Here is a 13,075-nt window from a genome sequence, read left to right on the forward strand (position 1 = left end):
TGACGAACCTTCGAGCTTTCTCTCCATCTCGTGTTATTTTATCGAGCTGATAATAATTACCATATTCGCACCATGCAATTCAAACCATGTCGTACACTCGTCGAAATTTTTTTCTTCTCCAAATCAAAAGTATATTGGCTATCGTGGCACGTATACCAATTATTTTCCAATCTCTTTTCACATGGGTTGTTCCCAACTTAGATACATACATAGTACATACATACGTGACTATTATGCCAAGGCACCGCAGGGAAAAAATTTCTGTCTGTTTTTTTACTACCTTCAGCAGTTTTCTGCTAAAGTTACTATACTTACCGCTGCAATGCTGCAAGTTACTAGATCGTCCAATCGTCGTGGGGAAAAGTTGCAGTTACGAATATTAGTAACGGAATCAACAAGAACGCGTAGGTTTCCAAAGTCGTAAGTGCAATGTCAACTTTTTTGCACCTGCAAGAGAGTGCAACGGGTTTCCATTCAGCTGAAGTGAGTATACCGGTCATCGACACATATAGACCCAATTACCAATCCTTTTATTTTCCAAAATTATAGATGTACGGCACAAATTGTGAACTTCTCGATGACCACAACCAATTGCTATAGGGTTGGGCACTACAAATTTATTTTTTGTTAATCTTAGAACCAAGTATCAAACAGATACAATCAAAAAGGGTCAATAATTGGTACACTCACTTTACTGCACACGCAGTTCACATACTGTTAAAGGTTTCAAAGTTATACCGTATTCGAAATCGTTGAAAAATTTTGTAATTCTTCGAACTGCGTCTTCAAATTTATGCAGGAATGGCAGCGATTAGTGTGTGTGTGTGTGTAGGTAGATATCTATCCAGGCAAATCTCTCTTTCTCGTTCCCCGTCTCCATCTACGTTGGGGGAGTTAGCTCAAACAATATATCGGTTTACAATGATAAAAAGCAAACAGTGGAAATAACGGAAGGAATTACTGAACCAAACAATATGTCCCCTGTCCCTGGAGAGACCGCAGCTTATATCCTGTCCCCAGTTCTCTTTGCATCATCTAGCTACTGGCACCAGACCCCCGAGACAATAATTTTACCGCTCTGAAACGAGCGCTTCACTTCGTCGTCGAACGGGTTTACAGTAGTGGTATAGACGTAGGCGGTGTAGGTGGATGTACATACCTCCAGCTGTCTGTATCGCACTGTTACGGTTATAAGCCTGCCACGGCAGATAAAGTCTATGGACCGAAATATCTCATTATCGCAATGATAAACATACTTCCTCACCACCGCGTAATGCCGTATGATTGTTTTTTTTTTGTTTTTTTTTTACAACTTTTGTCTGCGGAAGGGAATCACGATGCGCCAGGTTGTACGGTTCATTGTGACAGTCTCAGTGGTCAGAACTGCATTGGTCAGAATTATGTATAAAATAAAAAAAACCTGCAAAACCATAGCGTCCAGTAAAAAATCCATAACAATTTCGAGGGTAGTTTCCAGGATATTTTCAGGCTATTCATGGACATTAGAAATAGAATATTTCCAAGACACAAGACAAATTCAAGGACATTTCCAGGACCACTGGACACCGTGAAAACGCTCTCGTGTTTGCCGTTTATACATACGGGTATAATGGTCCAATGTACAAAGAAAAAACCACACAACACTGCAGATGGTCTATTTTCGAGTTTGAGGAAAATTCACCGTGTTTACTGCGCGTGGAAGAAGTTGTATGGAAAAGGAAGAGAACCCTGGGCCTACACCGGAATTAAAGTATGTACACTTGGGGACAATGAATCCTGGACGGCTCATTTTTTACACTAGACAGTTACGTTGGCAACACAGAGAAACCTACAGCGCCATAATCGGCCGAGCGCAAAACTAACTCAATCTCAATAAACATAACATAACCCATGACCGTCGAATCTAACCTTAAAATACCGCGGGGATAATGACTTGTTAGATTCAGACGTAATCTAAGGTTAGATTCCACGGTCATGGGTTATGATATGTCTATTGAGATTGAGTTTGTTTCGCGCTCGGCCGACTATGGCGCTGTAGGTTCCTCTGTGTTGCCAACATACTGTCTAGTGTAAAAAATTCCGCGTCTCAGACTCATTGTCCCCAAGTGTACATACGTGGCGTGCTCCTACCGTACATATCTACCTTGTACCTTTGTACCTACTCTGCAAACCCTCGAATGTAAAAATTGGTACCCTTTCGCTTGCGGGTGCCTCTTGGCGGTGCTCGGTGCTCCTTGGCTGGCTGCACTGGTGGACTGGTGCTTGAGCAAGTGACTAGTGAGTTGTGCTCGAGGGTCTCGACCATGCCGACTGAACCTCTTTGGAGGAAGAACCACCGGACGACGTGACGCGTGATGTGCTGCGACTGGGCGTTTGACGGTAGAGTCCCGTGTGCGAGAGGACTAGGAACAGGAGCAGGAGCAGGATCAAGATCAAGATGAGGAGGAGGAAGAACGAATTTGCACTGTGTACAGACCAAGGTGGGAAACCAGACGTCGAGAATGATAGGAACGGTATATGCACAGCAGACAATTCACAATTAGCAAATACAAACGTAGCTGTGTATTCACTGCAGGGTACGGGACGACGCACTACCCTCGGTGAAGTGAGAGCAGACTTGAAGTTGAGGGAACGCCCGGAGTGTTTCGCAGGAGGAGCCTGATGCCTCTGCTTCTGCTGCTTCTGCCGTTTCTACTGCTGCCTGTTTCTATCGTCGGATGAAAGGCCTCCTTCTGGAAGGTGGTTAGAGACTCTGCATCCAGTGTTCGGGAGAGATTCGGAAGCAAAGCGACCAGCAAAGCTGCTCCGGTGGCTCCTACCACTCCCAGAGGAACGAACATCCGCGCCGCATTGCCTCTTTGCGATTGTCAGGAACGGACGCTGGATTTGATAATCCAACGGGTGTCTCCTTGAATGGAAACATTCGTAAACTAATGCAGTACGCGCACCTTTTCGAAAAGAACGAATTAATCCTTCAGGTAAAAATGTTCCTTGATCTGGAAAATTCTTATTTTTATCGATGCTTCGAAACAAGTAAGTATTATACGTTATACGATTCTGATTGAATGTGCTTAATTTCGCATGTTCAGAATCAATATTGTCACAAGATTTAAATTAATATTATAAGCGTATATAACAATTGTGAAAAGGAATCGCAACCGGTTGTTGTGATTGGTTGTTCCAGGTAAGCAATCGTGTACCGATTTTAATAATTTTTTGTAATTTCACGTCACCCGTTACACGGTAGGTACTCCGTATCGTGTATAGTTGTGTTGGGACACTTGGAGCTCCCAACCAGTTACGACGACAATAGGCATTGTCTTCGCACCGTCGCCGTCCGCGCAAATTGGTAGAAATCTTGATTAAAGGTAGAATCTTGCTATGTAGCGTGAAACAAACGAAACGTGTTTTTTTAGCTGTAGATTGATGCCTACCTTATTATTGTCGTCATTATTATCATCATGAATATTTTTTTTTTTTTTCTAATTTTTCGTCATTTTCGAAAACCGTCATTCAACGTAACGTGTTTGATCTAATCACCTGAACTTCACACTTTATACACTGTTAATCTCGTAACAATATCAGTTTTAAATTCACCTTGTAAAATATCGTCACGTAATATCTAACGATGACGTATTTCACCAATATTATACTTAAATTTCCAACGAAAACCTGCAAACCATGCACGAACTCGACTTTTTTCAGTCCAATTTTTTGTCGGCTCGCTCGGTAATATCAGGATTACGCTCGTAGGAAATATCATGCCAGCAAAATGTGGGTATATACATATAGATACAATACACGTGCGAATGGCGAACTGAAGTATATTCGTATGTTTGCGTACCGACAAAAGGGATTGGGAATGAGAAATGTACTCAAGGATTCTTATACTATGAGGGTCAGGGTAAAAAAATAAAAAGATGCCGACCCATTGACAAATGGATTAAATATTTGATACTGCAGTCAATTTTGTGTTTTGTTTTTTCTTCTTTTTTTACTTCGTCATTTCTTTTTTTTTTTTTTTTTACATTTTTCATAGCAATTTGAAATGATTCTACAGGGATACAAAAAATTCGTATCACAATTGATATTGCGGTTTCTAGGGTACTCCATATCGTTTCGATTGAAATTAATCGATTGCCGATGTTTCCAAAGTATTTTGAATTCGATTTCTGAACTGATTCTGAACTGACTCATCATTCCCAGCATTACGATTTCGTTCATATGGTGAGAGAATATGTTGAGGGAATGACGTTAATCCAAATAATGACACAACGTAATATGTGTTTTAATTTCATGCATGGAAGGAAGGCCTGTAGAGGATTTTCATAAAAGTTATACTCACTTGTCAGAAATTTTGGAATATAATGACACTCCGATTATAAATCTGTGTACAAGGTATTTAGATATGTATACATATATATATATACATATATACATATATAACTATAGCTGTACCGTGTATTCCTTGTCCCCCTTGGCGTGGAAATCGGTTTATCGTACATTGATAATAAACATAGAAATAGGTGTAATCCTGTGCGGGAAATCCGGATTGATTTGCGGTCCCGATGAAGTAGAGAATGAATATTGCTATATAACGCGGGACGAGGATCAGGATCATAATATAATGCCGAGTATATGACAGATGCGACAACAGCTCCTGTACCTACGTTAAACCCGGGACCATTCATAGTATAATATCTATATATATATATATAGACAGAAAATCCCCAATTATAATTTTTCAACACCAACATCGACGCGTAATGCATGTTATTGAAATTTATCAATCGTCATGTGGTCATCATCGATAATATACGATCCATGAAGTAATGTCACTGTGATAATTATATAAGGATATACCGATTAATAATTAGCTATTTAAAATCGTAGCAGAGGTAGAAATTCTACCACTTTATCGTCAGACAGAATAGCTTGCTATCTCTGCATACAGTGGAATCCCCCTTTATGCACGATACACATACATATTGTAATTCGCTGGGTTACGAGTTACGCTGATCGCGGTTTAACCCTGGAGGCAACGAAACGCTTTACTCTACACCATACCGACCTCTCGCCCCCCCACATAAAACATAAGTCAATTTGCATAACGATAATTGAGATGTACATGAAAGGCGGAAATACGGCAGCGCGCCCGCGCCGAATCAGCCTGCAAGCTTTGCAGGACTCGCTTTATTCAGTCCTCGCTCTTTGCCAGTTTCCTGCGATATAATATACGCATATATATATATATATATATATATATATACGTGGAGAGCTGCCTCTTATGCTTGTTATATGCATAAATATATCTGAAATCTTAATCAATAATAATATAATTCCGGATTTTATTTGCATTTTCTGCTGATAATTGCCGGTATATGCGTTGTCTACTCGTTTTGAAGAAGAAAACTGCGATTGCAAGAACGAAGAAAAAGATCCTTCATACCAAAAAAAGTGTAGTGAAAATTTGAATGCGTTCGTTTCAAATTATAATCATTTTACTACGCTTTAACAATATTTTTTTTCTTTATTAGTCTAGTTACTAATTTTCGCGAAGTTTTCTTTGTCTTGATGTCAACCTGTAACGATCAGCTGTTAATACAGTGCGACGCCATATTGTTCTACACACCGCGTCTATTCAATTCAGATCTCAAACAAATCAAAGAAAAGGACAAAAATTCATTGATAAGCACGGATTGTAAAGATGCCTATTTTTATTCAATAATGAGAACAATCGATCATGATGATATCCCACGCGTTATAAGTAATATGTTGTGAAGCCTGTTGTAGCTTCAGGCGAGGTAGTCAGCGATACAAAAAAGATCCCCGCTTGGTTAATTCCGAATATAAAATTGTTTTTTTTTTTTTTCATCACATTTTTTATGAAGAACGCGGTCATAATGCCGCCGACGATCTAAGGTTATGTCCAAAATATCCACCGTTGCTCGATGAGCCGTGATCCTGATGGAACGGCATTGAATGATAAATGGTATAGGCATTATCCTGTAATAATCCGTCATTTCGAACACTCGAAATCACTTACCTTTGAATATCCGATATTTTCCGCTTGAAAAAAAAAAATTTCAAATGGGTTTACTCTACAGCGCAGAATTCTCTCTCTCTCTCTCTTCCACATACTTACCTCACCCTCGATTTTCATATAACTCATATTGAATTCATCCGTTCCCGGTACTACTGAATTCAGCCTTCCGAGTTACCTTTTTTATGAATATATTTCTTCGCTTATCGTCGCTCGAGCGTCGACATATTTGCATGAAGCTTGTGAGCAGCTCATTCCGTCATTTTCGAGTATTATAAAAAAAATTTTAATGTGTTTAAAATGTGTTTTACTATTTTTTTTACAAAAAGTTGCGGATAGATCCTAGAAACCACTGAAATAAAATTCATTATGAAAATTATTGATTTAATTTCGGATTACTCAGAATTTTATCAAGCTTCGAATCCTTTTTTCGAAGATGTCTAACAATTTCTAGGGGACTTCGTGAATTTTCTCAGTATTCGATTTCACCGCAATTCTATAAAACGCGAATTATCACATAACGGTTAAACGCTTCCTTAGAAATTATTTCACAACAGCGTAACAGGTAAGATCTGAACTTACACACATGTTGTTACCAACTGTCGATAGATTTCTCGAATGGTAAGTGGAGCTGTTTGGGTACATGAAAGTAATGGTTGTCACACTTTCTGCCTTACCGACTCACGGTTTTACGGCTTGCGGGTTGCATCTAATAAGGTGTGAAGCTATACCGAGTTTAAAAAAGTATTACGCCTGAACTTTTTCTATGAGTTTTCAATTTCCGGATCAAAAATATATATTACCAATCATTTTATTCGGCATTCAAATATTTTGCCAGCTAGACAGCACAGAAATATAAATAGAGAAAGAAAATTATTCAAATAATATCGATCTTCATAACTGGTTTAACAATTTACGCTTTACCGAAATAAAATTATGCAATTCGTTTGCGAATATGGAAACCAAAATCCGTACAAATAAATGGATTTACACTCATCCTTCCTATCGGAAATACTTCTCGCATATCCAACAACTGCAGTTTAAATTGAAACGATTGTAGTGAGCGAATGATCCACTTTAACGATACACACACGCGCTGCGCAGCAACTGCTGCAGCAGCCTTTTACGTTTGCAAATTGACAATTCGAACGGCAATTTCGATCGTAATTAACAGTTACCAAATAACAGCTTCAATCCTTCGCAAATGCAAAACGGGAACGATATTCCTTTCATTCACAGTGTTCATGACATAAAAAATGAGTAATTCGATATTCTTATCGAGTCTCAAATTCGACCGAACTATAGTCGATAAATTGATATCGTATAAATTTTTGCTGTGTTTACTGAAAGTGCGACGTGAAAGAAATTAACTATTTTTTGGAACGCGATCCTAAAGTTGAAGAACTTTAAATAAAATATTTTTTGAAAACGAAACGGTGTTACAGAACATTCTGGTTTCAAATATTTTCCGCTGACATCCCAAGAGGATTTTTCAAGGTTCAAGGATGGGTTGGCAGCGATCGTATTTTAAGAAGTCAGTCAAGTGCTCCGAATCCTGGACCAGCTGCAACGTGAGATAAGGAGTTTAACCACCGTAACACACATTTTTGCTCAGGCGAGCGTGCTATCGATCGATGGGGATTATAGCTGGAAGCACCGATTCTAAACAAGGTAAAAATCAATTTTTCAACAACTCGCATACAGGCATCAGCACAGATGAGTTAATCATTGTCTTCAAAAAATAAATAAACAAATAAATAAATAAAATATTACCAGATGATAGAGTTCGAATTCATATCCGGGAGACGTAGGTTACAAATTCGGCAAACCAATGTCATTTAATATTAAAAATTGTTGAAAAAAGGATAATTATTTTACCAGATAAAATGAAAACGTATGGAACATTGAGTTTCGATAAAGATGTAAAAATTAGAACAGTTTTTCAAAAACTATCCACTTCAGAATATTTAATTATCTACTCATCGTGTGATTATGACATAAACGAGAAAATGTTTCAAAATTATGTATACAGAAAGTGAAAACAAACGTATCCATGTTGCAGGCGAGTGGCTTATCGCTAAGGGAAGCCGTAAAATTTTATGCAATCGGAATTAAAACTGTGAATCGAAGGAACCTGGCTGGCTGAAATATTTCTTTGAAATAGCGATGAACCAATCGACATTTAACTTAAATCATTGAAGGTCATCGCGATTCCCTTGATATCACATGAGAGTGGTAAAGAAATTAAGCGACAAGCGGTTGAAATTATGGAAATTGTTGTAAGTGTCAAGCGGTAAACGTCAAATGATTTCATTTCGTTAGCATTCTATCGGCTTCTAGGTTACAATGTACTTTCCTTGATTTCCACTTCACCAAGTGAATTTCAGTGATGTCTTACAATTCCTCCCTACGCAGGAATAACTGAAAATCGCCTAAAACGTTCGGAAATCGAGGATAACATTAAAAATCACTTGGCACAATGGAAATGAAGAAAAATCACGTGATAAGATAGAAATAATTAGAAATCATGCGAAATAAATGTTAAAGGGGTTTTCTACTGTAACCAGCATCCAAAAACGCTAATTTTTTTAAATATATTTCGGAAAAGCTACAAATTCAATATTATCAATGTTTTTCGCGGCGGCTGATATTTCCCGTGCTTGATGGGTTGGCGTAACTGATTACACAAATATGGTTGTATCTGAAATGACAAAAAAATAATAATAATAATAATAACCTCATCAACTACATGGTATCAGCTATGGCGTGACGGTTTTTTTTTTCTTCGTTTTTTGACTTAGGTTTCGAGAAAAGATTTCTGAATTTTTTGTCCCTCTGGATGTAACAATGCGTATTATTATTACATATATTGCACCAGAAAACGTACCAAAAAAATCGTCCGTCACGCCATAGATAATACTATACAGTTAATGAGGACATCTTTTACTTTTTTTTTTTTTTTGTTTCAGACATCAGCCGACACGAAGAAGAATAACGTGTAAAAAAGTTTTAATACTTTTTGATGAAAATTTTTACGCACACTCGTTAAGATGTACCTAAAAACATGTGAAAAAATTTATAATATTAGATTTGTAGTTTTACTGAAATAAATTCGGAAAAAATTATTATTTGTTTTATCACGCAGGTCAACGAATTGGAATGATTTATTTGATTTCCAAGCGAATGGCGTCTCGGTTTCAGAATCCTTGGGATGGCCGTCTCGTGATCTGAGACGGCGAACGTTGTGTTGTTGGCCAGATATATATCGAGGAGAGGCGCAGCAGATGTTGGGCGTTACTCGAAAGCGGCGACAGTGTTTCCTGAGCTAAACGCGATGGCGGACAGAGGTGAGAAGCTGCGGTCCTCGACGGAGTCGCGACGCTCCTTGGAGAACGCGAGGAAAGATTTGATCGGGATCCTCGGTGAACTGGAAAAAATCGGTCTGCCAACACGAGCCAACTTACATCTCCGGGCTTACACTCGCCTCCGGAAGGCAAAGTTTTGTTTTAAAAAAAAGCACGCTTTCTTCGCGGCTGTTTTAACAATGCTGTTCATTCGATACGCTAAGGATGATTTGATGCCTACGCGACGTGAGAAGGTGAGCGAGAGAACCTTTAATGATTTTAATCAAGATATAAATATCAGGGTCTAAAATTTCTTGTCTTATTTTCAAAGTGCATCATCGATATGCCGTCCTCGGTTCACCAAGTATTCAGACCGCCGCAGGATTGCTCGATGTGTTTGGGGATTCAACAGGTTGATAAAGTGACTAAAATCGATCCGGCGCTCTTCGAACTTCGGTGAGCTTAAACGCGTTTCATTCACTCCGTCCTAATTTCATCTAATAAAATCAGCTTGCTTTATACTTGGAGAATATGGTCTAAATGGTAGTTTTTGTTTTGTTTTGTTTTGTTTTTTTTTTACAAAAATGACAAGATACGCAGACGATCTTATAGACTGAGGGATACGGTGTTTTAAATCGTGCCAGTTTTCATCACTCGTGAATGAATCGTCAAAATTTATCTCCAGCTGTAATTGTAATCATCAGAATATTTTTTAGATACGCTTATTCCGGCCAACCGGTTGTCGTCACTGATGCAACGACTAACTGGACAGCGCCCAAGGTGTTTTCGTTCGCCTTCTTCAAGTCGCTGTACGAAGGACAGGAAGCAGACTGTCAGTTTTTTCCGTACAAAACCGAGTTCAAAAGTCTTCGAGAAGTGTTCAACATGAGCACCAGTCGGGCCCTTCAATTGGCTGGAACAAAGCCGTGGTACATCGGATGGTAGGGCAACATAATTTTTTTTTTTTTTTTTTGAAAACTTATTTCGATTGATTTATTCTATAAATTATGTGACTAAAGGAGTAACTGCGACGGGGAGATCGGAGCGACGTTGAGGGAACATTACGATATTCCTTACTTTTTACCGGAAACTGCAGAGACTGAAAAAACTGATTGGATCTTTATGGGGAGTTCCGGATATGGGGCTCACATGCATGTGAGTTTTGGGCAAAGATTTTACTTTCTCGTGATCCAAGATTCGAAATTAATTTTTTCTTTATCAAACAATAACAGCAACAATTGTGGCTTTCCCGATTGTGTTACGGCGACGGGGAGTTTTTTTTTTTTTTAAGGAATATGACAACACTTGGAGCGGCTTGAGTTGCAGGACTTTATTATTTATAGTTTCAACAACAGATTAGAATTTTTTCATGGAATTTAATAACAAAATGGCGGTTAGACGCATTGTAACAGAGTAAAAAAAATTTTAGAGTAAGAATCACCTTTTCGGGTTAGTCATCGTTTTTTTTTTTTTTAAACATGTGTGATTGTAAACAAAAAATTGTTATACGATTTTTGTAAAAAAAAAAAAAAAAGAAATTTGCTAGTGAAATTCAAAAATCTAGGTACGAGGTCGAATCGATAAACAAGTTTTAAAGATTGTGTAAAAATTTTAAGTCGATCGGATAAAAATTGACCGAGGAATCTGCGCCACCGGATTGAAAACGCGGTCGTTCGCTACTTATACGCGCCATGTCGCCCATTTGTTATTAATTTCAGTGAAAAAATTCCAAAACGTTTTTAAAACTATAAATAATAAAGCCCTCAAGATCAAATTTCTCCAAGTGTTATAATTTTCTTTAAAAGCAAATTACTAAAAATATGTATGATTGTAACCCCCTCCTTTTAAAGTCACCTGACCGCACTGATCCTCGTTAGCAGCCGAATCCAAAAATAAATTTCTCCGTTACTGACGACAACTTTACAGCCAACTCGACTAGTTGATATTGTTACTTTACCCTCGGCGGCATCTCGAGGAATGGTAAAACGGGTTATGAATTCATCCCTGAATGCGTCGAGGGGTGGAATATACACCCTGTTTAACCCGTACGGTTATAATCGATCGAGGTCGAGCAATGCGGAGAGCCGATCAGCCGCTACCCTCCCGACGCAAGGTAATACAGGGATCCTTTTTTCCAAGGTCGACGACGTCAAACATCCTTCTTGGCAGGCTCAACTCAAAGGTGAAAAACTCTGGATACTCGAACCACCGAGGGAGTGTCACTACACCTGTAACCGAATGACGGTCACCGTTGAACCCGGGGAAATAAGTATGAGATTAGGAAAAACAGAAATAAGAAGTTGTCGTTTTATCATCGACTGCCATGTTGAGATAGGATTTTATCAATATCTCCAATTTATCCACAGTTGTTCTGGACACCAATCGATGGTACCATCAGACCAGGATCGTGTCCGAAGAAGTGAGCATCACGATTGGCGCCGAGTACGATTGAACGTCCTGTTATATTCGATTATCAATAATACAATATTGATGTATCTTCAAATTTACTGAGTTCTACTACTACCGCATATATAATTAAACTGCAATGTGTGTACAATGCTCTCCTTACGCTATCAGACACTCGTATGCATGTGCATATATGCGCGCGCGCGCTCGTGCGTTTGTATGTGTGTGTGTGTATGTATATGTACTCAGCTACGATGCTAAACGCATGATCTCTGATACATGATACTCAAGTATGTGATAAACGCGCTACCGGTGACAAGCCTTGCTCCTCTAATTACCAGCTGTATCCTTATATTTATCACGTGTGTCAAACAATGTGTTATATCCTCGCGAATTTATTTGCAAACTTATTCACGATTAATTTTTTTTTATCCTCTTGCCTCTATCTGAATTTTTCTTTTTCTTTTTCTTTTCATTATAGAATGACTAAAGTTTGTTGGTGGTAATTCAACTATCCACACGGTGAACACAAGTAGGTACACAATTATTCTAATATAATAATTTGAATATAAATTTGGTGACTAGAATATGAAATATTGTTTCAATTCAAAATTTAGTTGAATCCAATTTGTTTGATTTTTATCTGGTATAAAAAATGAGATAACTACGGTTTGTACAATTCGTAAAACTTCTTCGATTGCGAGAACGTCGAGCGTCAGCGACATGTGATGACGATCCGTTGTGCCGTGAAGAACTTACTACTTTTACACTTTTTCACGAAGTAATAACGAAAGACTTGATATTCTCCAACCTAAGAAAATCGACAGGCATATACATATTAATACCGTTGTACATAAATTCACCAACATTATGAAACTTCAGAAACGTTATCGAAATTGATTAAATTTTGAAACAAAGTCGATTATTCGTTACAAAAAAAAAAAAATAATTGTTAATTGCAAGCGTAAGTTGCATTGTCGTAATATATATGTAGTGTAGTCTATAAAAATTCAATCGAGCATCTTTTTCCCGCGCGGATTTTTCATTCATAGTGTTGCACCGTACGTATGTCGTATAATTTTACGTATGCCGGTTGGCTTTAAACCGCCAGTAAGTAGAGTGCTTGCTTGCGCAAAGGATTCGAACTGGGCCTGACGGGCCCTCCGCAGATGGCTTGAACTCGCACCTGGCGGCAGGTGAGCACTACCCTGGGGGCCCCCTCCGTACAGGACGGTAGCTCACTGCAGGACGAATGGGAACGTGCCCGATACCCAAGCATGCT

General features: G+C 38.5%; 1 protein-coding gene across 2 annotated transcripts in view; it reads left to right on the forward strand.

Moving 5' to 3' along the window:
• Window positions 1–12,203, forward strand: part of LOC124305371 (uncharacterized) — a 72,338-nt gene extending 60,135 nt beyond the window's left edge. Inside the window, exons 1-7 of one of the 2 annotated variants that reach the window (XM_046764718.1) lie at window positions 7,562–7,714; window positions 9,245–9,641; window positions 9,719–9,843; window positions 10,104–10,328; window positions 10,407–10,542; window positions 11,527–11,656; window positions 11,754–12,203. In XM_046764718.1, coding sequence (XP_046620674.1) covers window positions 9,378–9,641; window positions 9,719–9,843; window positions 10,104–10,328; window positions 10,407–10,542; window positions 11,527–11,656; window positions 11,754–11,839 — 966 coding nt within the window. In that variant the 5' untranslated portion in view covers window positions 7,562–7,714; window positions 9,245–9,377 and the 3' untranslated portion in view covers window positions 11,840–12,203. Of the gene's footprint in view, window positions 1–7,561; window positions 7,715–9,244; window positions 9,642–9,718; window positions 9,844–10,103; window positions 10,329–10,406; window positions 10,543–11,526; window positions 11,657–11,753 lie in introns of those variants that run through there. The other variant, XM_046764717.1, reaches the window with a different exon arrangement.
• The last annotated feature ends 872 nt before the right edge of the window (window positions 12,204–13,075 follow it).

The sequence above is a fragment of the Neodiprion virginianus genome, chromosome 5, assembly GCF_021901495.1.
Source record: "Neodiprion virginianus isolate iyNeoVirg1 chromosome 5, iyNeoVirg1.1, whole genome shotgun sequence".
NCBI classification, from domain to species: domain Eukaryota; kingdom Metazoa; phylum Arthropoda; class Insecta; order Hymenoptera; family Diprionidae; genus Neodiprion; species Neodiprion virginianus.